Source organism: Rhincodon typus, chromosome 41 (genome assembly GCF_021869965.1).
Source record: "Rhincodon typus isolate 14 chromosome 41, sRhiTyp1.1, whole genome shotgun sequence".
NCBI lineage: Eukaryota > Metazoa > Chordata > Chondrichthyes > Orectolobiformes > Rhincodontidae > Rhincodon > Rhincodon typus.
In genome coordinates this window covers 10,056,007-10,077,619 of record NC_063372.1, presented here as the reverse complement: position 1 = coordinate 10,077,619, position 21,613 = coordinate 10,056,007, and the positions used below count along the sequence as shown (strand labels likewise).

Here is a 21,613-nt window from a genome sequence, read left to right as displayed (position 1 = left end):
TTTTTCTCTGCTAACATTATTATTTAATAAATTTAAGTCTTTTGTTTAAGATACAAAACCGATGTTAGGAATGAATTCTTCGCAAAGTCTGGGATTGATTATTCCAACGTTTGTTCAGGAAATATTGGTGTAATTGTTGAGGGTCTTTTGAAGGTTTTGATTCTACTGATTGTGAATGCAGAGGTAGAAAGGCTGATTTTGGTTCGGCTGTCTGTCTCCATGTTGTAACACTGATTACATTCAGCAATATTTGAGTTCTGTACTATCAAGCATTTTTTGTTTGAGTTAGACTTACTGCTTAACTAAAGCAAGGCCAACAGTGAAAGCTTTGTTCTAACAAGTCAACCAACGTACAAGCAACTCAAAATGAAGTGCCAGTGTCAGATATTCTCTTAGCACCTCCACCAGCCTCACACCTAAGAAAGTATCAATGTACTGACAGGATCTTGCCCAAATTATGGCTGTTTTTTTTCAGTCAGAGTCTGGCTAGTCAAGTTGGCAACCAGAAAGTGTGAGATCAAGTCTACTTCCATATCATTGCTGGTACAGGTCACTAGATATCAACCAGAAGCTTGGCAGATTTAATCTTTATCTCTTCCTTCACACTCTCGGAGCTCGGATATGTTGCGGAAAATTGCTGCAACCCTTTCTGATGTCCTGGCTGAAATGAGCTGCTGTACAGATGTGAAACTTGAGCCTAGAGCTTCTACGCTGCCGTTTAGCTTCAAGCAGTGTTTACCAATTGAACCTTTGGTGGAACACGGCACCTTACAATACATTGGAGTAAGCAGGATTGAGAATGTTTAAAAATCGAAAGAACTGCGGATGCTGTAAATCAGAGACAAAAATAGAAATTGCTGGAAAAGCTCAGCAGGTCTGGCAGTATCTGTTGAGAGAACCAGAGTTAATGTTTCGGGTCGAGTGACCCTCCCTCAGGACTGCTCAGCTTTTCCAGCAATTTCTATTTTTGTCCTTGAGAACGTTTAATACAGTTAGCTATTACTGCAGATGAAAAAATAGCAAGGCTGAAGAGGATAAAGTGAAGGAAGGAGGAATTTGGATAGAAAGTAGATTTACTGAGAATGTACAATGCATAAAAAGAATTCCAAACTCAACTTCCCTGATAGTGCTGCTGTATATGCAGTTTACACAAGCCATTTTTCAATACTATATAAATGTGCACCTACCAAAGTAACTGAAGCATGTCCAACAATATTGGATTGTTTGTGTGTGTGGCAAATATAATCCCTTCAGTTCTTCTGCCTCAGGAAATTATTGTGTTGGTCAAAACTTCCATGGAAACTTTGAATGATGGCAAAACATCAAATGATCATCAATCTCCCATGCTTTTGCAGGGCGTGAAGAGAGAGAGAGGGGACTAGATAGTGATGACAATTTAATTTTCTTAACATCTTAAAAATAATGCTCAATTGCATCCTCTGGGAGCTCAACTGAGGAAAAAGGGCCACCTCTAGCTGATCCTCAGTGGTATATAGGTGAGCATGCATTTGTAATTATCAATTTGAGAAAGCAATGATGAACAAGATTTTTAAAAAAACACTGAAATGGGATTTTTGCAAGAATTAATCTTGGCTATTTAACATATCCAAGAAAATAACAAACCTCTGCATAATTCAGTAAGTACGCATTACAGTTGTTTACATATATTTTGTTGTGCAAATATTGAACATACATTCTTAAGACCTCTTGACCTAAAAGATATTTGCTAACAAAAATCATTGAGATCTAATCCTGATGGCTCATCTAGGATTGCGTTCTCTCACATTGATGCTGATCGAGTTTGGTGTCTATGAGAAGGCACACTGTTTACATGGGTTAGGTTGGCAAAGTATCTCTTTTGGCAGCCTGCCTTGTGCTGGTGGAAAATGTGATGCCTTCTATTGGGGATGGGAGTAAGAGGGTTATTCAGATCTTCCTTTGCATGCCCACCCTCAGCTGCAACCTAGTTAATATATTAATTGTATGTAAATTGTGGAAATTAACTACAGATTCGCTTGAGCCCTTATAAATAGACACAGGCCTAGATAGTTATTAACTGGTCCAAGCTGCAGATAGTAGAGGGTGCATTTGACTAGACTGCCTGCCTCTCCTCCACGGCTGTGACTGCACCTGGGTGTCCCTGGAGAGGGCACATCTAGTTGTATACTAGAGGCTTTCAGCAATTAGGGGGTGCTGAAGTGCATTATCAACCCTAAGAATGTCATTTTTAATTTGAGTTACTACATTTCGCTTAAAGCTTTGGGGTTAGTCAGGTTATTATTGTATCCCCTTAACAAAACCTCATGGTTCTCAGTATTAGATGATACCAGGACGATATGGATTCGGACCAGCCTTGGGGCATCAGTTTAAGTTTCTGGCTGATGTTCAGAAGCAAGTGTGAAACATGAACATTATAGTCTTTGAATACTGTAACTGCATGTGATCAATTAAGTGCTGCATAATCTTTTTTTAGTTGATCAGCTGTCAAGTGATTTGACATCTGCTCTGTATGGGCAGCTCATGCAAAGAATTCACTCCAGGTGGTTGGAGGGTCTGGTCCTTAGGATTTTGCTCTTAGACTGATTAATATGTTTCCTTCTGTGTTGTGTGATGGCCAACACAGCTCTGGAAGGTTCTACAATTAATACACATTTGAATGTTTGCTGGGAGGAAGACTTTCATCAGAGGTGAGATCTTGCAATATGAAACTACTGAGGTATCATGCAAGACACTCTAACTTCAAATAATACTGATCTTGTTAATGTTGATCTTGCCTAGCACACGCACTGTGTGTTGTAACCTGTATGCCACTGTCCAAGCACCCTATGAGCTGTATGTCCCTGCTTACTATGATCTGCCTGTACTGCTCATACAAAGCTTTCCACTGTCTTAGGTACACGTGACAATAAATCCAATCAATCAATCAATCAGACCACCCAAGATCGAATTTAATTTGTGAGATTGAATGCATTATGAAAGGCTCATAAGGAATGGAAAAGGCCTGGTAAGGTAATAGATTGTTATCAAACTTAGCAAAAACCGAAAGAACTGCGGATACTGTAAATCAGGAACAAAAACAGAAGTTGCTGGAAAAGCACAGCAGGTCTGGCAGCATCTGTGAAGAAAAATCAGAGTTAACGTTTCGGGTCCAGTGACCCTTCCTCAGAACTGTTCTGAGGAAGGTTCACCGGACCTGAAACATTAACTGATTTTTTTTTTCTTCAGAGATGCTGCCAGACCTGCTGAGCTTTTCCAGCAACTTCTGTTCTTTGAATCAAACTTAGTGTTCATTCCTTACCATAAATCAGAATTGAATGTAAAATCTTGGATTCTGAATAGCTGATAGAAGTAAATGAGACACCCTGTATGTGCTCATGTGTTTTGTTATCAAAAAATGGAAGCATGCAAAAGGCTTTAACAGTACTGACAGCAAGTCTTGTGTTTGGAAAGCTGATTTCAGGTATGTAGTATGTTGCAAAAAATTAATATTCTGTGATATGACTTTGCAGGCAGACCTCTAGTTTTAAAACTCCTGGCATACACAGGGCTATAAACAGACAAGTGTGCCATAGTTTTCAAAGTGCCTGCATTTGCAGCTACCAGCTTGACGTAAAGTCCAGTCTAGATCATTATTTTTTTCTTTTGCTGCAGTAAAGAAACCAATTATCTAATGACTTGCAACGTAGGAGTTGGCACGAACGAATGATCTAGCAGAGAATTTGAATGAAGTTACTTTGAATTAGGAGAATGTGTATTTGGGATATCCAATTGAAGGAGCTTCATCCCGGTCAGATAACCAGGTGTGCTTTCCAGAACAAAGTCTAGGCCTTGAGGCAACCAGTAATCCAATAAAGGGACAGATGATGCCTGTAGCTAGGATTAGTAATATGGGAGTTCTGCATGTATTCCCTGGTGGCTGAAGAAGACTTCTTTTGGATTGGATTTTTAGCTTCACTAAGCTCTCAATTTATTTTTTGCATACTAAAATCAGAGGAAAGCAAATGCTGTACATTAGGTGGCTTTACTCAGGCTATTGAGGCTATCCTGCAAATGTACTTGCTTTAGCACTGCGTATGTGTGTGGAACCCACAACTTAAACCTGAAAAATTATAGGATTGCTTCAGGCTACTTAACTGGGACATTTTACGGAATAATTAATAAGTATCTAGAAGGAAGTTGAAAAATGGATAACACAATTATTTAGCAGGTACTGGCAAGCTGTGCAAGCAACTTTGTGAAAACCCTCCTGGAAAAATAATACTTGTTTTATTTCAGACCTCACTTTAAAATCTACACCACCTGCAGCATGTTAGCATGGTTGAACAGCGAGGATGGCTATTAGCAACCTAATAAGATAAACCTGCTGTGAGCTTGTCAGTGCCACTTCTTGGGGGGGAACAAAATGGTCAGGTGATAAAGACTAGCATGCTGAGGTAACCAGAAAACTCGTCCAATCACTTAATCTGTGAGTTTTTTTTTCTTTATTCATTCACAGGATGAGGGTGTCGCTGGCTGGGCAGCATTCATTGCCCATCCCCAATTACCCAGAGGGGGGCAGTTGTGAGTCCACCATATTGCTCTGGGTCTGGAGTCACATGTAGGCCAGACCAGGTAAGGATGGCAGTTTCCTTCCCTAAAGGGCATTAGTGAACCAAATGGGTTTTTCCGACAATTGGCAATGGATTCATGGTCATCATTAGCCTCTTAATTCCAGATATTTATGAATTCAAATTCCACCATCTTCCGTGGTGGGATTCAAACCCAGGTCCCAAGAACATTACCTGGGTATCTGGATTAACAGTCCAGTGATAATACCACTCGGCCATTGCCTCCCCCTACTCAGCTCCACTTTCCTGCCTTTTCCCCATAACCCTTGATTCCCCTACTGATTAAAAATCTGTCTGTCTCAGTCTTGAATATACTTAATGAGCCTGCCTCAGCAGTCTTCTAGGGTAATGAATTCTACAGATTCACTCCCCTTGGAAGAAATTCCTTCTCATTTCTATCTTAAATGGATGACCCCTTACTCTGAGATTATGCTCTCTAGTCCTAGACTCTCCCACAGTAGTAAATAACCTTTCCACATCTACCCTGTCAAGCCTCCTCAGAATCTTATGACTTTCAATAAGGTTTCCTCTCATTCTTCTAAGCTCCAACAAGTACAATCTACTCAGCCTCTCCTCGTAAGAAAATCCATCCATACCTGGTATAAGATTCTTGTTTAAACATTTAGATTCTTTACCTTCCCAACCCAACACCCCCTCCCCCTCCTGCTTCTCCATGGAAGTGGTAACTACTGCAGGATTACAGTTCCACCACTGGGAAGCATTAGCAGCCCTCCGGTACCTCACTCAAGCAGTCATTCTTCACATTTGAATCTTGACTTGCAAGTCAGTGAATCATTTCAACCATGGGAACCTTACCACTGAGCCTGATGTGGTCCTCTCTTTGTCCCTTCACATCCATTATCCAGAATGTGTCCCACAAAAAATGGTGTTCAATAGCAGGAAAAATAGCTGAGCAGCAGTTGCAAAATAGCCCACTCAACTCCCAAACAGCTGACCTCTCAAGAACTGCTTTGGTCTTAAAGCTTCTTCACGTGTTCAAGTTTGGGTTTCTTGCATAGAAAACTGTGTAGTTGTCATGTGTTGGTTAGTTGTGTGAACTACAAACCCTTATTTTAGATCAGACATCTGTTTCTTTGGACCAGGCTGGAATTTTTATCTAAAGATGATTCCTCTTTTAATAAGCATCGAGGAATTATTCTTTGATTTGCAACCATGCAAATAAGAACTGGAATGTTGTCTTCAACCTAAGATCTGAAGTGGGGATGTACATTGATGATTGCATAGTCTCGGTTCCATCCCAACTCCTCAGACACAGAAGCAGTCTGAGCCTGCAAGTAGCAAGAGCTAGGCAACATTCAAGCTTGGTTTAATAAGTGGCACATAACATTTGTTCTAAGAAAGTGCCAGATAATGACTACTTCCAACAAGACTGTTGGATGTTACCATGGACCAGAAACGTAACTAGACAAGCCACATAAATATTGTCACAACAAAAGCAGCTCAGAGGCTAGATATTTTGTGGCCAGTAATTAACTTCCTGACTCTCCAAAGTATGTCTACGATCTACAAAGCACAAATCGTAAGCGTTACCGAAAGCTCCCCACTTGCTTAGATGAGTGCAGCTTCAATAACACTCAAGCCAGGTACCATTTAAAGTGATATATAAAATCATTTAAAGGATAAAGTGGCCTACTAAAGTGGCAAGCCATCAATCACCTTATGCATTCACTCCCTCCATCACCAGTGCACAGTGGCTGCAGTGTATATCACCTATAAGATGCACCATAGATGCTATTTAGACAGCATCTTCCAAACGCACAGCCACTACCTTCTGGAAGCAGATACATTGGGGTGGCACAGTGGCTCAGTCATTAGCCCTGCTGCCTCACAGTGCCAGGGACCCGGGTTCAATTCTACCTCGGGTGACTGTCCGTGTGGAGTTTGTAGGTTCTCCCTGTATCTGCGCAGGTTTCCTGTGGGTGCTCTGGTTTCCTCCCACAGTCCAAGCATGTGCAGGTTAGCTGGATTGGCCATGGGAAATTGCCCATAGCGTCCAGGGATATATGGATTAGGTGGATTAGCCATGGGAAATGCAGGGTTACAGGGATAGGGTAGGGGAGGTGGGTCTGGGTGGGCTATGCTCTTTGGAGGATCGGTGTGGAATCAATGAGCCGAATGACCTGCTTCTACACTGTAGGGCCTTCTATGATTCTGTGATCATCCCCTGCAAGTTTCCCTCCAAGCCACACACCATCCTGACTTGGAAATATATCACTGCTTCACTGTTCCCAGGTCAAAATCCTGGAACTCCCTCCTAAACAGCGCTGTGGGTTGCCCTGCAGCAGTTCAAGAGGGCAGCTCACTACCACCACCTTTTCAAGACAACTAGGGATGGGCAGTGAATGCTGGGCCCAGCCAGTGAAGCCCACATCCCATGAATGAATTTAAAAAAAACTTACCAAGGCTTGTTTAATGAGACCTTTGAAATGATCAACCTCTACTGGCTAGAAGGATAAAGGTAGTAGATGTGTAGAAACACCCCACTTGCAAGTTTCTTTCCAAATCACATACCATCCTGGCTTGCAAATTTATCATCGTTCCTTCTTTACTGCTGGGTCAAAATCTTGGAATTCCATGTTTAACAGCATTGTAAGTGGACGTACATCACATTGACTAAAGTGGTCCAAGAAGACAGCTCACCAACATCTTCTTGGGCGGTCGGTGATGGGCAATAAATGCTGTCCTTTCTATCAATGCCGACGTTCCATGAACAAGTTCAAGTAAAATAAAAGAATTTAAAAGCTTGTAAATCCCAAATTTTCTTTTAACATGTCTTGCAAAGAGTTATGGTGGTGGTTTCTGCTTGTTACTAATTTCCTATGATGCAAGGGGGCAGGCAATAGAATTGGCACTAGACTAGTGATCCAATCACCCAGGTAATGTTCTGGGAACCAGGGTTCAAGTCCTACCACAGCTGCTGGTAGAATTTTAATTGGATAAAAATCTGGAATTTAAATGTTTAATGGTGACTATAGAACCATTGTCCATTGTCCTAAAGACTGCCCTCATTCACTAATGTCTTTAACGATGGTAACTTTCCTTCCCTTCATGGTCCAGCCTATGTGTGACTTCTGACTGCTCTCTGAAATGGCCTAGCAGCCATTCAGATATATCACTTGCTAGAAAGTCTGGTAAAAAGGAATGAAACCAAATGGGCTACCTGGCATTGACTAATGCATCAGAAAGCACAATGGCAAACACAGCCCTATTGAACCTACAAAGTCCTCGTCAACTCTGGAAGCCAGTGCCGAAATTGGGAAAGCTGTCTCATGGATTAGTCAAGTAACATCCTGACGTAGTCCTACTCACAGAATCATAGCTTACACACAATATCTCAGATAACACCATTAGCATCCCTGTCCTACCAGCAGGACAGACCCAGCAACGGTGAGGCAAAGTAGTATATAGTTGTAAGGGAGTTATACAAAGAGTCCTCAGCATTGTCTGCGGACCCCATGACATCTCATGGCATCAGTCAAACATGGGCAAGGAGATCTCCTGCTGATTTCCCCCTCAGCTGATGAATCCATACTCCTCCATGTTGAACAGTACTTGGTGGCAAGGGCACAGAATGTATTCTGGATGGGGGACTTCAGTGTCCATTACCAAAGGTGGCTTGGCTGCACCACTACTGACTGAGAGGGTTGAGTCCTAAAGGGGAGAGCTGCTAGCCTGGGTCTACTGCAGGTGGTGAGGGAATCAATGAGGGAAAAGACATACTTCACTTTATGCTCAACAGTCTGTCTGCTGCAAATGAATTAATCCAAGGCAGCACCAGTAACAATGACCACTGCACAGTCCTCCCCAAAGCCTGTCCACCATCTACAAGGCAAAAATCAGGATAGTGATGGGATACTCCCCACTTGCCTGGATGGGGGCAGCTCCAACAACACTCAAGAAGCTTGACACCATCCAGGACAAAGCAGCCCCCGCTTGATTGGCCCCACATCCACAAGCATCCACTCCCTCCACCACTGATGCTTCGTCGCAGCAGTGTGTACCATCTGCAAGATGCACTGCAACAATTCACCAAACCTCCTTAGACAACATCTTCCAAAGCCAAAACCCGTGCCATCCAGAAGGACAAGGACAAGGGAAACAGACACACCACCACCTGCAAGTTCCTCTTCCAAGCCACTCACCATGCAGATTTGGAAATATATCCTTATTCCTTTCGTGTCACTAAGTCAAAATCCAGGAATTTCCTCCCTAATGCAGTGTGTGTCCATCTGGACCAAATGGGCTGCAGTGGTTGAAGACAACATCTCACCATCATCTTCTCAAAGACAGCTAGAAATAGGCAATAAACGCTGACCTTAGCCAGCCATGCCCACATCCCATGAGTGAATAAAGAAAAATAGGGTCCAAGTCATACTTGTGATGCAACAGCAGATGGAGCAATGAATGGTTGAGTATATCTCACACTGCTACCATTTCATCTGGGCCCTGGGCTTTATCCAGGCTACATTAAATCCCCAGCTACTTTCTAAATATCTCTATCAGGTTCCTTTTCTCCCTCCAAAAATAATAAACTTTAGCCATAAATGTATAAACATATGTTACAGTTCAAAGGCAACATTACATAAAGTGTAAAACATATCAGTTTCTTTCCATACATTGTGGCACTCTGAGGTATCTCACAACACTTACAAATACTAGTTATAGTTGCAATATTCATTTCATGTCAGACATACAGCCCAAGGGTTTTACAGTTTCCAGCCCTGATCATGTTCCAATTCATAGCATACACAATGCTGCCACATGGAACAAACTTTTTACTGCATTGGTTTAACTGCTGCACACAACACTTTGACTGACCATTAGCTTTAAATTCTCCTTTTCTGGTCCTATATCTTCCCATCTTCCTTGGCATCTTTTGGAAGATTGGCCTCAATAGTAGGTATTATGGTTTCTATCCAGAGTACCTTACCCTTCAAATTTATACAATCTTAAGGAAATGTAAACAAAAGATGGATTACCTCCCTTGTACAGTCTTAATTATTTAAATGATAATGAATTTTCCACACCACATGATCTTCCCCAACTATCCCTCCGGGCCCTGAGAGGTATGGTTGTGAGGGCGGGACTGGGGTGGGGGGCGGGTGCGCATTATTGTTTGGTGGATAGTTTTATTTTAGAATTGTGGCAAATTGAATTTGTCTAGCAACCCTGATCCCAGGTTTTATATGAAACAGACATAGCAGATCATGGTGGCACTCCAATTTGCAGAGTCATGCTTTAAGCACATGATTTCCCTCCAGTCAGGCTGTGTCTACAGTGAGTGGACATGAAATAAATGAAGATGACCCTGACAGGTATATGATCTATCTTTGTAATCGTAAAAGGCAATTCATTGTAGAGTATGAGTCTAAATTACAGTAATGCTTCAGTTACTCTTTGAGTAACCAAGCACTATTGCTATAATTCATTTATAATTGATGGAATAATGGATGAAGACAAGATTTCAACTCATGGCACAGATGAGATCATGAGAATTTTTGCCAACCTTTTTTTTTCTTCCCACTGTTCTCTCTCTTTTTGCTTTGCTGTACTGAAGGCACCGAAATGTGCATGGGTTTGATTTAACAGTGTAACAGTCCATAGCATGTAGCCATTGTTCACATGAGTACATGTAGCAAACTGTTGAAATGTGAAAGGTACTGCAGCTGTGTCCAATCCTATTCTAGTCCAATCTCCTCACATGCAAACTTTCCAACACAGGTGACTGAATAACCAGGTTGATATTTGGATGGTCCCACCCCACCCGACTTTCATGGCTTGGAGGCATAGAGGCTTGTTGTAGCATCCTGACTGCTGTTTTCCCAGAAATCAGCTGACTCGGCACAAATTGTCAGTGGAGTTGTAATTTTCTTTGCTAAGTGGAGAAGCTCCCTACATATTATGGTAGAAAGTTGCCTTAACCCCCTTAGTAATGCCAAACTGGGCAGGGCTAGATAACCCCACAAAAACCTTTCAGATAGTCGGTGAGCAGAACTGATAGCCGTTATAGAGAAGTTCATGACCAAATTTGCCTCCCCCTCTCTCCCTATTTATTTCAGAACCCCCTTCCCCTCCCCCATTTCTGATGAAGGGTCTAGGCCCAAAAGGTCAGCCTTTCTGCTCCTATGATGCTGCTTAGCCTGCTGTGTTCATCCAGCTCTGCACCTTGTTATCTCACTTTCAAATTGGAAGTGCAATGTAAACCTAAAAAGGATTTTACTTTTAGAATTACTTTATTTGTATCGAAACCATCAGCAGTACACGCGACATAGCAATGTTTATAGACTGGAAGGGTTATTGATACAATGACTCAGCTTATCTTTAGCATTCAATGTACCTGTCAACAGAGTCTTATCATTCAGGGAGGCAGTGGTGTAGTGGCAATGCCACTGGGCTATTTACCTACTATGGCTAACGGTATGGGTTCAACTCCCATCATGACATCAGGTGAAATTCAATTAATACATGGAGAATATGAAGTTATTTATGACCACAGCAATTAAAATACATCCTGTTCACGAATATGCTAACCCTTTATCAGAGGAAATATGCTGTCTTTACCCCTGTCTATCTTAGATGTGACTCCAGACCCAGCGCAACGTTGTTGGCTCTTACATGGCCTTGTTTTAAAATTCATTTTATGAGATATGGGCATTGCTGGCTGGCCAGCACTTATTGTGCATCCCAAGTTGCCCCTTCAAAAGGTGGTGGTGAGCTGCCTTCTTGAACCACTGCAGTCCAGCTGCTGTGTGTTGACCCACAATGCCCCTTAGGGAGGGAATTCCAGGATTTTGACCCAGTGATAGGTGAAGGAACGGCAATATATTTCCAAGTCAGGATGGTGAGCGGCTTGGAGAGGAACTTGAAGGGGGTGGTGTTCCCATGTATCAGCTGCCCTTGGCCTTCTAGATGAAAGTGGTCGTGGGTTTGGAAGGTGCTGTCTGAGGATCTTTGGTGAATTTCTGCCGTGCATCTTGTAGAGGGTACACACTGCTGCTACTGAGTGTTAGTGGCAGAGGGAGTGGATGCTTGTGGATGTGGTGCCAATCAAGCAACTGCTTTGTCCTGGATGGTATCAAGCTTCTTGAGTGTTGTTGGGGGCTGCTCCCATCCAGGCAAGTGGGGAGTATTCCATCACACTCCTGACTTGTGCCTTGTAGATAGTGGACAGGCTTTGAGGAGTCAGGAGGTGAATTACTCACCTAGCCTGTGACCAGCTCTTGTTGCCACTGTTTATGTGACGAACACAGTTGAGTTTCTGGTCAATGGTAACCTCCAGGATGTTGATAGTGGAGGATTCAGTGATAGTAACACTGTTGAATGTCAAGGGATGATGATTAGATTGTGTCTTAATAGTGATGGTCATTGCCTGGCATATGTGTGGCATGAATGTTACTTGTCACTTGTCAGCCCAAGCCTGGATATTGTCCAGATCTTGTTGCATTTGGACATGAGTGTGGAGGTGGAGGAACACAGCAGGTCAGGCAGCATCAGAGGAGCAGGAAAGTCAACGTTTCAGGTTTACACCCTTCATCAGGACTCAGTTGATGCTTCATCAGCATCTGCAGTTCTTGCTGTCTGTGTTTGGACATGGACTGTTTCTGTATCTGAGGAGTTACGAATGGTGCTGAATATTGTGCAATCATTGGTGAACATCCCCACTTTCTGACCTTATGATGGAGGGAAAGTCATTGATGAAGCAGCTAAAGATGGTTGGGCATGGAACACTATCCTGAAGAACTCCTGCAGCAATTTCCTGGACCTGAGATGACTGACCTGGAACAACCATGACCATCTTCCTGTGTCCAGGTATGATTCCAACTCTTAAATGGCCAATTAGCCAGATAGTGTAACTGGGAATGGAGAGCAAATGCTGGCCTTGCCAGTGATGTCTACAACCCACTTAAAAAAAACACATAGGAACTGAAGGAGATAACAAGGTGTAGAGCTGGATGAACACAGCAGGCCAAGCAGCATCAGAGGAGCAGGAAAGCTGACGTTTCGGGTCTGGATCCTTCTTCAGAAAATGGGGGAGGGGAAGCGGATTCTGAAATAAATAGGGAGAGAGGGGGTGGCGAATGGAAGATGGATAAAGGAGAAGATCGGTGGAGAGGAGACGAACAGGTCAAGGAGACGGGGATGGAGCCAGTAAAGGTGAGTGTAGGTGGGGAGTTAGGATGGGGGTTGGTCAGTCCAGGGAAGACGGACAGGTCAAGGAGGCGGGGATGAGGCTGGTAGGTAGGAGGTGGGAGTGGGGGTTGAGGTGGGAGGTGTGGATAGGTTGGAGAAAGGACAGACAGGTTAAGGAGGCGGGGACGAGCTGGGCTGGTTTCGGGGGCGGGGAGATTTTGAAGTTTGTGAAGTCCACATTGATACCATTGGGTTGCAGGGTTCCCAAGCGAAATATGAGGTGCTGTTCCTGCAACCTTCGGGTGGCATCGTTATGGCACTGCAGGAGGCCCAGGATGGACATGTCGTCCAAGGAGTGGGAAGGGGAGTTGAATGTTTCTAGGTTTATGCTATTATTGGAAATGATTAAGCAATGAATGGGTAAGAATTAAATCTTGAATCACTTGGTTGTCCTTACTTCCTGCAAGGGCCCCAATAAATTTCCCTGAGGCATGGTTCCTGGAAGAGAATGTCGTACTCTTAATGAAAATAATGGATAACCAAGGCTTAGAAAAACTGAAGCAACGCCCAATTTCTATTCCACCTCCCTCAGATTCCATTGACTGTTTTTTGATCACTTTTTGTACTTGTGCTTTCTCGTGATTTGTATATTTATGACACTTAAATCCCTGTGCTTCTCCATAGCTTTAAGTCTCTCCATTATGAAGAAAATGTTCCAATTTGTCTTTCTCAGATCCAAGGTGGATTATCTCACATTGAATTGAAGCTTCCTTAGTTTTGCCCACTCATTTAGTCTGACTGTGTCACTTTAAAACTTTTTTTTGTTGCAGTCAGCACAATTTACCATGTCTACTAACTTTTATCATCTGCTAACTTGGATACAGAACTCTCAATTTTTTTAGGCAAGTTGTTAATATATATTCTGAAAAGATGAGACCTCCATACAGATCTCTGGGAACCATCACTGCCAATCAGGCTGAATCATTTATCCAGTCTCCTACTTCCCAACTAATTACCAACCCTTGTCACAACGTTATCTACAGTTCTGTGTGCTTGCATTTCATAGTAATTTCTTGCAAAGAGCCTTGTCCAATACCTTTCAGAAGTCCATATAGACAACAGCCATTTGTCCTCTGGGGAAGGAAATCTGCCATTTTTACTTGGTCTGGCCTACATGTGACTCCAGACCCACAGCAATTCGATGACTCTCAACTACCCTCTGGGTAATTAGGGATGGGTAATAAATACCCAGCAACGTACATATCCCATGAATGAATTAATTCACACTCGTCTGTCCATCATGCTAGTGATACTATCAAGCTAAAATATTCTAGATCGAGTTAGGCATACTTGCCCTTCATAAATCCAGGTCATATTGTAGCAATCACTCTGCTTTTTTTGTATGAATGTCCATTTCTGTCTGTGTTGTTGAGGTTTGTGTTTGTTTTGGCAAATATGTGAAGGTGGGTCTGTCACAAGGCACCAAAATCAAAGGACGGCAATGACTAAAGCAACATAAACACCCAAAGCAGGAATACAACAACAGTGGAAAGCAAAACTTTTTTTAAAAAACTGTGCCAAAGCATTAACAGTGAGAATTAAAAAACAACACACATTGAGATCAGGACTTGAAAGAAAAATCAGAATTAATAAGTTCATCTTTGATCTTCCTCCTCTCTAACTCTATTTTGCTTACCCTCCCCCACCACTCCCCAACCCACCCATCTCTTCTCTCCCGCGTTCTCAAATTTTCAGCCCGTTTCCTAGCAATGGATAGTCATGCTTTCAGTTTTTATAAAGTGCTTACCTTGTACTTGAAATTGACTTATCTCTACCCTGGCTACAACTTCCCTTGTCAGCTGAGCCCAACTATTCTTTAATCTTTCTTTGCACACACCATTACACCTTCCTTTTCAACTCTGCCGCTTCCCCCATCACCCAATTTCTCAACTTCTCCCTCCTGGCATAATGTTAAAAAAAACAAAAGAGCATTCCCAGTGGTCTTCCCCTGGTGTGAGAAAAGCCATTGTTATTTGTCCTTGAACTTTCTTCAATTCATTTGTAAAAACAAGCAAATGGATGCGTACAGTCAGAGGCGAAAGGGAAACATCCAAACCATTGTAGATACATCCTGTGATACTTAAGAATACTGCACACACTCACACTATGGGGTCTTCACCTGGTGGAATCAGAGCTTTAGTGAAAAACTGAGTCCAAACCCAAACTTTTTTCAGAGTCTGAGTACAATGCCACTCAAACAAACAAAACGTTATTTCTTACACTTGATGCTTTATGAAGTATCTGGAATTATTTTTGCCTTTATCACAGTGAAACTTTTCAGAAACTTGATTGGATTTCTCATTCTTCTAGAAATATTACTCTGCAATTTAATTGCTTTCAGTCATTGCAGCTATTAGAGATTTGAACAGAATTTTAATAAATCTGCACACCAATCAAGAAAAAGTTGCATCTCGCGAAAGCTTATAATGGAAAGACTAATAGAACAAATTTGCATTTGAGAAGGATGTCTGAAGAAGGATCATTCCACAGTTCAATGCCTTTGTGATACAAGGTTACACAAAGGCCATTTTTTAGAACATTAAACTGAGGACTTCCCCTGAAATGTCACAATCTGCCTATGTCCTTGTGTACGCTGTAAGCCTGTTTCCATTGGTGGTATTTTTTCCTCTGAATCTGAAGATGAATGAGAAGGTTGTGGATTCACGCTGCATGCCAGGCGAGCAGCGAGATTTACTGCTGTTTAGGCAAACGTTTCTACCTCCATGATTCCCATCAAAAAACAAAATAATTGACTGGTTGTGGATCTAGTATGTGGTGTTGACAAATGTATGAAATCATACCAAAATAGTGTATTGAGTGATTATTTAATGAAAAATTGACAAGTATTATGAACTGGCTGAATAAGGACATCTTTTGGATTAATCAAATGCAAGACAGCAAGCCACAGGTGACCTACCGATTTCAACGAGGACGGAGATGTCTGGACATTATTGCCACACTGTTACTCTGGCGATGCCATTCGGAAAATAAATCTTGACAGATGTAGTATTTAAAAATAAGATTTTCTGAGATTCGTGACATTGGTTTTGCCTCTCCAATCAGCAATTCATTGAGGAATTTTGTAAAATGACTAGCTATTGTCTCCTCCCAGTCACAAACTGCTTCAAATGTGTTAATATATTAATTTCCCCGAAATGTCCAAGATCTGCATGAGTCTCAAACAGATATTTTTACTACAAATGACTGTGCCACACATACGCTCTTCTCACATTACTAAATTGTTAGAGTTTTCACCCTATTGTCCTTGGAAGGTTAGAGGCCAGAGGATTAATGCTGAAACAACTACAGAAAAGGAATATTACAAAAGCTGAGCATGGTATTTAACAAATACAACTGTCACAAACAAAGGTGGGAAGGCAAGTAGTGAGCATGACAGAAAGAGTCTGCAGAGGGATATAGACAGGTTAAGTGAGTGGCAAAAGCTTGGCAGATGGAATAAATGTGGGAAAATGTGAGGTTATGCACTTTGGCAGGAAGAATACAGGAGTGTTGCTGTATATGATTTAAACAGAGAAAAACTCAGAAAGCTACAGAACAGAGGGATTTGGCAGTCCTTATCCTCATTGAAGGAAAGATGCCCTGGTATTGGGGGAGGCAATCCAGAGGATGTTTACTAGGCTGACACCAGCTATGGAAGATCTGGCTTATGAGGTGAGGTTGAGTAAGTTGTACTCATTGGAATTAAGAAGAATGAGAGGCAACCACATTGAAATGTACAAGATTCCTAGGGGACTTGACAGGGTCGATGCAAAAAAAGTCATTTCTCCTTGTGGGAGAGTCTAGGACCAGAGGCACAATCTCAGAATAAGGGCTCGTACATTTCAAGCAAATGAGGGGGAATTTCTTCTGGGAGTGAATCTGTGGAATTCTTTACCACAGAGGGCTGTTAAGGCTGGATCATTAAGTATATTCAAGGTTGAGATAAACACATTTTTAATCAGAATCAAAGGTTATGGAGGAAAAGGGAAGAAAGTGGAGTTGAGGACTATCAGATCAGCCATGGTCTCAATGAATGATGAAGCATACTTGATGGGCTGAATGGCCTTATGCTCCTACATCTTAGGGTAACTGTGTGGCAGAGCAAACTCCATGCAGTACTGGGTTAAATATTGTACTTCCGAGTTCGAAGGCTCAATCAGTTTTTGAACAAGGTACCTAGCTTGATGTTGATGGTGTTCTTGAGAACACCTTATTCTCAAGTGCTTGACCATCAGGAGTTGCAGAGATTCCCTCCTTGTAGCTCAGACATGCTTGATCCAGTTGTGACCAATTGAATCGCCATTGATCAATGACTGAGCATATCTCCATACTATTGGGAGGTGCGCTTTTTCCAACTAGGCCATCAAGGGATCTTCTATCACAATTGTTAACCATTTGGTGTAGTTTTCATCATGCATCAGCAACTCAGTATGTTCTCTTCATTGATCATTGCCACGATATCTGCCACTGGCAAATGAAACTGTTGATTTTTTAGGGAATAACTTGGTCTCTTGTTTCAGTTGTTTTCCAGTTTAGGAGATAAATGAGATATTTTGCAAGTTGTATTGAGAAGTCCTGAAAACTTTCTGTAATTGCTCACTGTGCTTCAATGGGCAGCAGTCTTGCCTCTGAATTGGAAGACGGTGGGCTCAAACCCCATTCCAGAGATTTAAATGTAAAGACCTGGCTGACACAGGGTAGTGTTCTCCCGGTTCTACATTGTTGTAGGTGTTGCCTTTTTCTGGAGACGTTATACAGAAGCACTACATAGCACTGTTTTAAATAAGAGCAGGAAGGCAGTTCTCTTCGGTGTATTTGGCCAATATTGATCCCTGAACCCATAGAGCAGATGTTTTTGTCGTTGTCGTGTTGCTGATTGTGGGACCTTGCTCTATGTTACATAACAGCAAAAAAACCTTAATTGTGTTTGCTTTGAGACTTCCTGAGGTTGAGGAAGGCAAATGTAAGGGTCTTTAAAAAAATACAAATTACTGAACAATCTTTTCAGCCTAATTCTGATATTTAGCCTGATACAAAATGTTGTCTTTAAATTTAAATTGCTGGAATCTGGACTCCATTCCTATTTCACTCAACCACCCCTTCCTCTCCTGAATCTCCTTGCTCTTTGGTAACAACCTCACAAAGTGTAGACCCTCTTCAACTGTTTACCTAAAGTTTTTTTTTGAATCCTTCAATAGTGAGGACAGCATAACAGCTGTGTCCAGTCGTAACCACACACACGCACTTTCCAGCAGAGGTCACTGACATGTGTTCAGGGACAGGAACCCTGGTTGCTTTTAACCCTATTAATTCAGGAGAAGGGTGGCGAGGACAATCGTAGTTCCCAATTACTACCTCCACCCAGATCAGCTCACCAAGCACAATGCAGCGATTGAATTTTAACACGTGTATAAGAGCCTTCACCATGACGCCAAGGTCTGGATTTGTCGAGTGATACTGATTAGAGGCCAATTGTCCACTCTCCTTTTAAAAGAACCGCATCGTTATTGCAAAGGTCACAGATTGAAATTAACACCAGGACATTCATTCATTTTTTTTTCAAACAGGCGAACTTCGCTATATCATTGATTCCGCACTGGGTGGTCCAGATTCGAGTGAAGTCCTGTTCCCTCTGAAATTTCAACACTTAAAAAACTGTGTAGGAAACTATTTATTTTTAAACTGTCAATAAATACAAGTAATTCATGCTGTTCTATTACGTACGCTGTGCATCATCCACAACAGCAGCAGTAGCTTAAGGCATTTCCATTTTCTAGAGTTCAGTGTGTTATAAATAGGGATTCGTGTCCTAATAGTTTATAATTACGTTGCGTAATAGTGGGTGTTAATTTGGTAAGCATGTCTGTTCGTGGGCTTTCAAGTCTAAAATAATGTAGTGAGGTTTGAAAGGGTTACTGGAAGGCTGACTTCTGGGAGAGACTTGTGTGTTTGCGAGAGAGAGAGAGAAGAGGGAGTGTTTCACTAACACTTGCAGTGTTCAATAAAGTGGTAGCGGTGCATTTCGCCTCCTGTAAACACGAGGTCGCACAGAGCTTCAGTCAGTTCCTCTCTGTCAGGCTGGGAAACCGCTTCTGCGGCACCAGAGGCATGCTTTCAGAAATGTCACCTCTCCTGTGCGTGTGTTGTCTGCTCTTGGCAACCCAGAGCTCGGCTTTTAATCTGGAGACAACCAACACGATCACGAAGGAGGGAGAAAAAGGCAGTTTGTTTGGATTTTCCGTGGCCTTACACAAGCAGACGAGCCCGGACGCACAGAGCTGGTGAGTTGCAAATACACTGACTTTCCAGCGTCTGTTATCCGCGCCGGTGTCTCCTGCTGTAGATTCAGGCAAAAGGAAAACTGCAGATTGACCAACCGTTGTTTATTGTATTACTAGGGAGAATATTTAAAGCCAGAAGTGTATAATATTTACAGGAGACACCTCTGCAGAGCCAAATGAATGTTTGGAATATTTGTCAACAACTCTTATTTGTCTCAATGTCAACTTTCTTCTGAATTCAAAAAATGTATCTCTTTGCGACTATCCAAAAAAGGCAATGCTTGCACTGCTGGGCACGTCCAACTCATTTTGTACAGTATCCTTAACTCTTTCTGGCACACGTTGCAAGGTTTCTGGCGTTCAGAATGAAAAGCCACTCTCGTATGTTGACTTTTAATATATGCAATATATTAGTCAATGTTTTTTTTTTGTGCATATAACTGTAAGAGTTGCAAAGTGCGAGAAGGATATATGGTGTTTAGTAATTTACTGCAACGTTAAAGTTGGAGTTGGGCAGCACAATACTCAGAAGGTGATTTATTCATTGCATTTGATGTATGGGTGCGTGGGATCTTACAGATTGCATGAAGTGGACAAAGCACTGCTTTATCCCGCGTTAAAAGGTCGGTGCAGTGATGGAGGGGCTGTCTGGCCCATTGACTGCCTTCAGCCCTCCTACCCGATTCGCTTCAAGCTCCCGAAATCTGGGCGTCTTGGTGGGACCGGCTCATGAATTATTTAAGACGTGCTTGACACACACACACACACAGCAGCCACACAATTCCGCAACTAACCAGCAAAGCCAGGGGCTGAGGTTGCTCCAAACCCCGGGTGACTGAGTGGGCCGCAGTAGGATGCCTTTCACTGTATTTATTGTCAATCAAATACTGCAGCCATTTCATTGGGGGGGGGGACACAAACCCCAACGTTGACCATCTAGACTTCAACTTCTGAAATCAAAATCTCAACACCGGAACTTTTATAATAGTAACTTGCATTTATATAACACCTCTGGTTACAGTAAAATATCCCAGACACTTCCCTGCAATGTTAATCGAACAAAATTTGATACTGAACCACCTAAGAGGCAGTTAGGGCAGGTGAGGGAGGTTTTAAAGGAAGACTCTTGTGGCACCATGGTAGTACTCCTACTTCTGAGCCAGGAGGTCTGGATCCAAGTCCCACCTGCTCCAGAGGTGTGTCATATCCTCTCTGAATAGGTTGGTTAAAAATGCTGAAGGGAGAGTGGTGGACCTATTTTTTTGAGGGGTTGGGAAGAATTCCAGCATTTAGGGCCTGGATCGCTGAAAGCTCAATTGTCAATGGTGGAGTGATGAACATTGGGGATGAGCAAGAGGCCAAATTTAGAGAATTGTAGGGTTGAAGCAGATAATAGAGAGAGGGACATAGAAGGCTTCCACAGCCAGAATAGAAATTATAGGAAAAAGGCATTGTCCGATCAGGTCGCAGTGTAGGCCAGCAAGTGTAAAAGTGAAAGCAGATACACTGTGAGCAAGAATATAGACGTCGGAGTTTCAAGAATATAGACGTCGGAGTTTCAGATGCGCTCAACTTTAAAGAAGACAAGGAGTGAGAAGAGAGGCCAGACAGGGGAGCAGTTGATTAGTTGAGACTGGAGAGAACAAAGGCAGCATGGATGAATGTTTCAGCAGCAAAGGAGCTGAAAACGGGCGGAGACAGGTGATGTTACAGAGGTGGTCTTGTTAATGGACAATAATGCAGTAAAATATCCCGAGTAACTGCACAGGATTGGAATTTGATTTAAAAATTAATGCTGAAACAAACAGAAGATATAAGGTTGGGCAAGTGGGTTTTCAGTAGGTTCTTTCATGAGAGAGCTGGAGAGGTTTGTGGGGCTGATGGCACGGTGATAACATCATGGGATGAGTAATCCAGAGGCCTAGGCTAGTGCTCTGGGGGTCATGGGTTCAAATCCCACCCTGGTAGCTGGTGGAATTTAAATCCAATGAATAAAATCTGAAAGCTGCACCTTAAACCTACCTGGTTCACTAATGTCTTTTAGGGAAGGAAATCTGCCCTCCTTACCTGGTCTGACCTACATGTGACTCCAGCAATTGGTTGGCTCTTAACTGCCCTCTAGAATGGTCTCCAAGTCACTCAGCTCAAGGGCTCTTGGGGCCAGACAATAAATGCTGGGCTTGCCTGTGATGCCCATGACGCTTGAAAGGATATACAAAAATTCTAGAGCTTACTGCCCATACAACTGAAGGCACAGAGTTTCCATAGTGTACTGGTTATCATGTTTGCCTCACACGTGAAAGGTCCCCAATTTGATCCTGGGTGGGAACATTATGCGACAGCTTCTGTCTTTCTCATACCTCAGAGAACTGGCCAAAAGTCATACTGCACAGCTGCCAATAATGGGTGACAGTCGTGGGGAATACAAAATAGACAGAGTTAGAAGAACGCAATGTTGTTTGACAGTCGTAGAACTGGAATCATAGAATCCGTACAGCTTGGAAGCAGGCCATT

General features: G+C 42.5%; 1 protein-coding gene across 1 annotated transcript in view; it reads left to right on the top strand.

Moving 5' to 3' along the window:
• The first annotated feature begins 18,840 nt into the window (after positions 1 to 18,840).
• Positions 18,841 to 21,613, top strand: part of LOC109926153 (integrin alpha-7-like) — a 181,105-nt gene continuing 178,332 nt past the window's right edge. Inside the window, exon 1 of the mRNA XM_048618867.1 lies at positions 18,841 to 19,099. Coding sequence (XP_048474824.1) covers positions 18,927 to 19,099 — 173 coding nt within the window. The 5' untranslated portion in view covers positions 18,841 to 18,926. The remainder of the gene's footprint in view (positions 19,100 to 21,613) is intronic.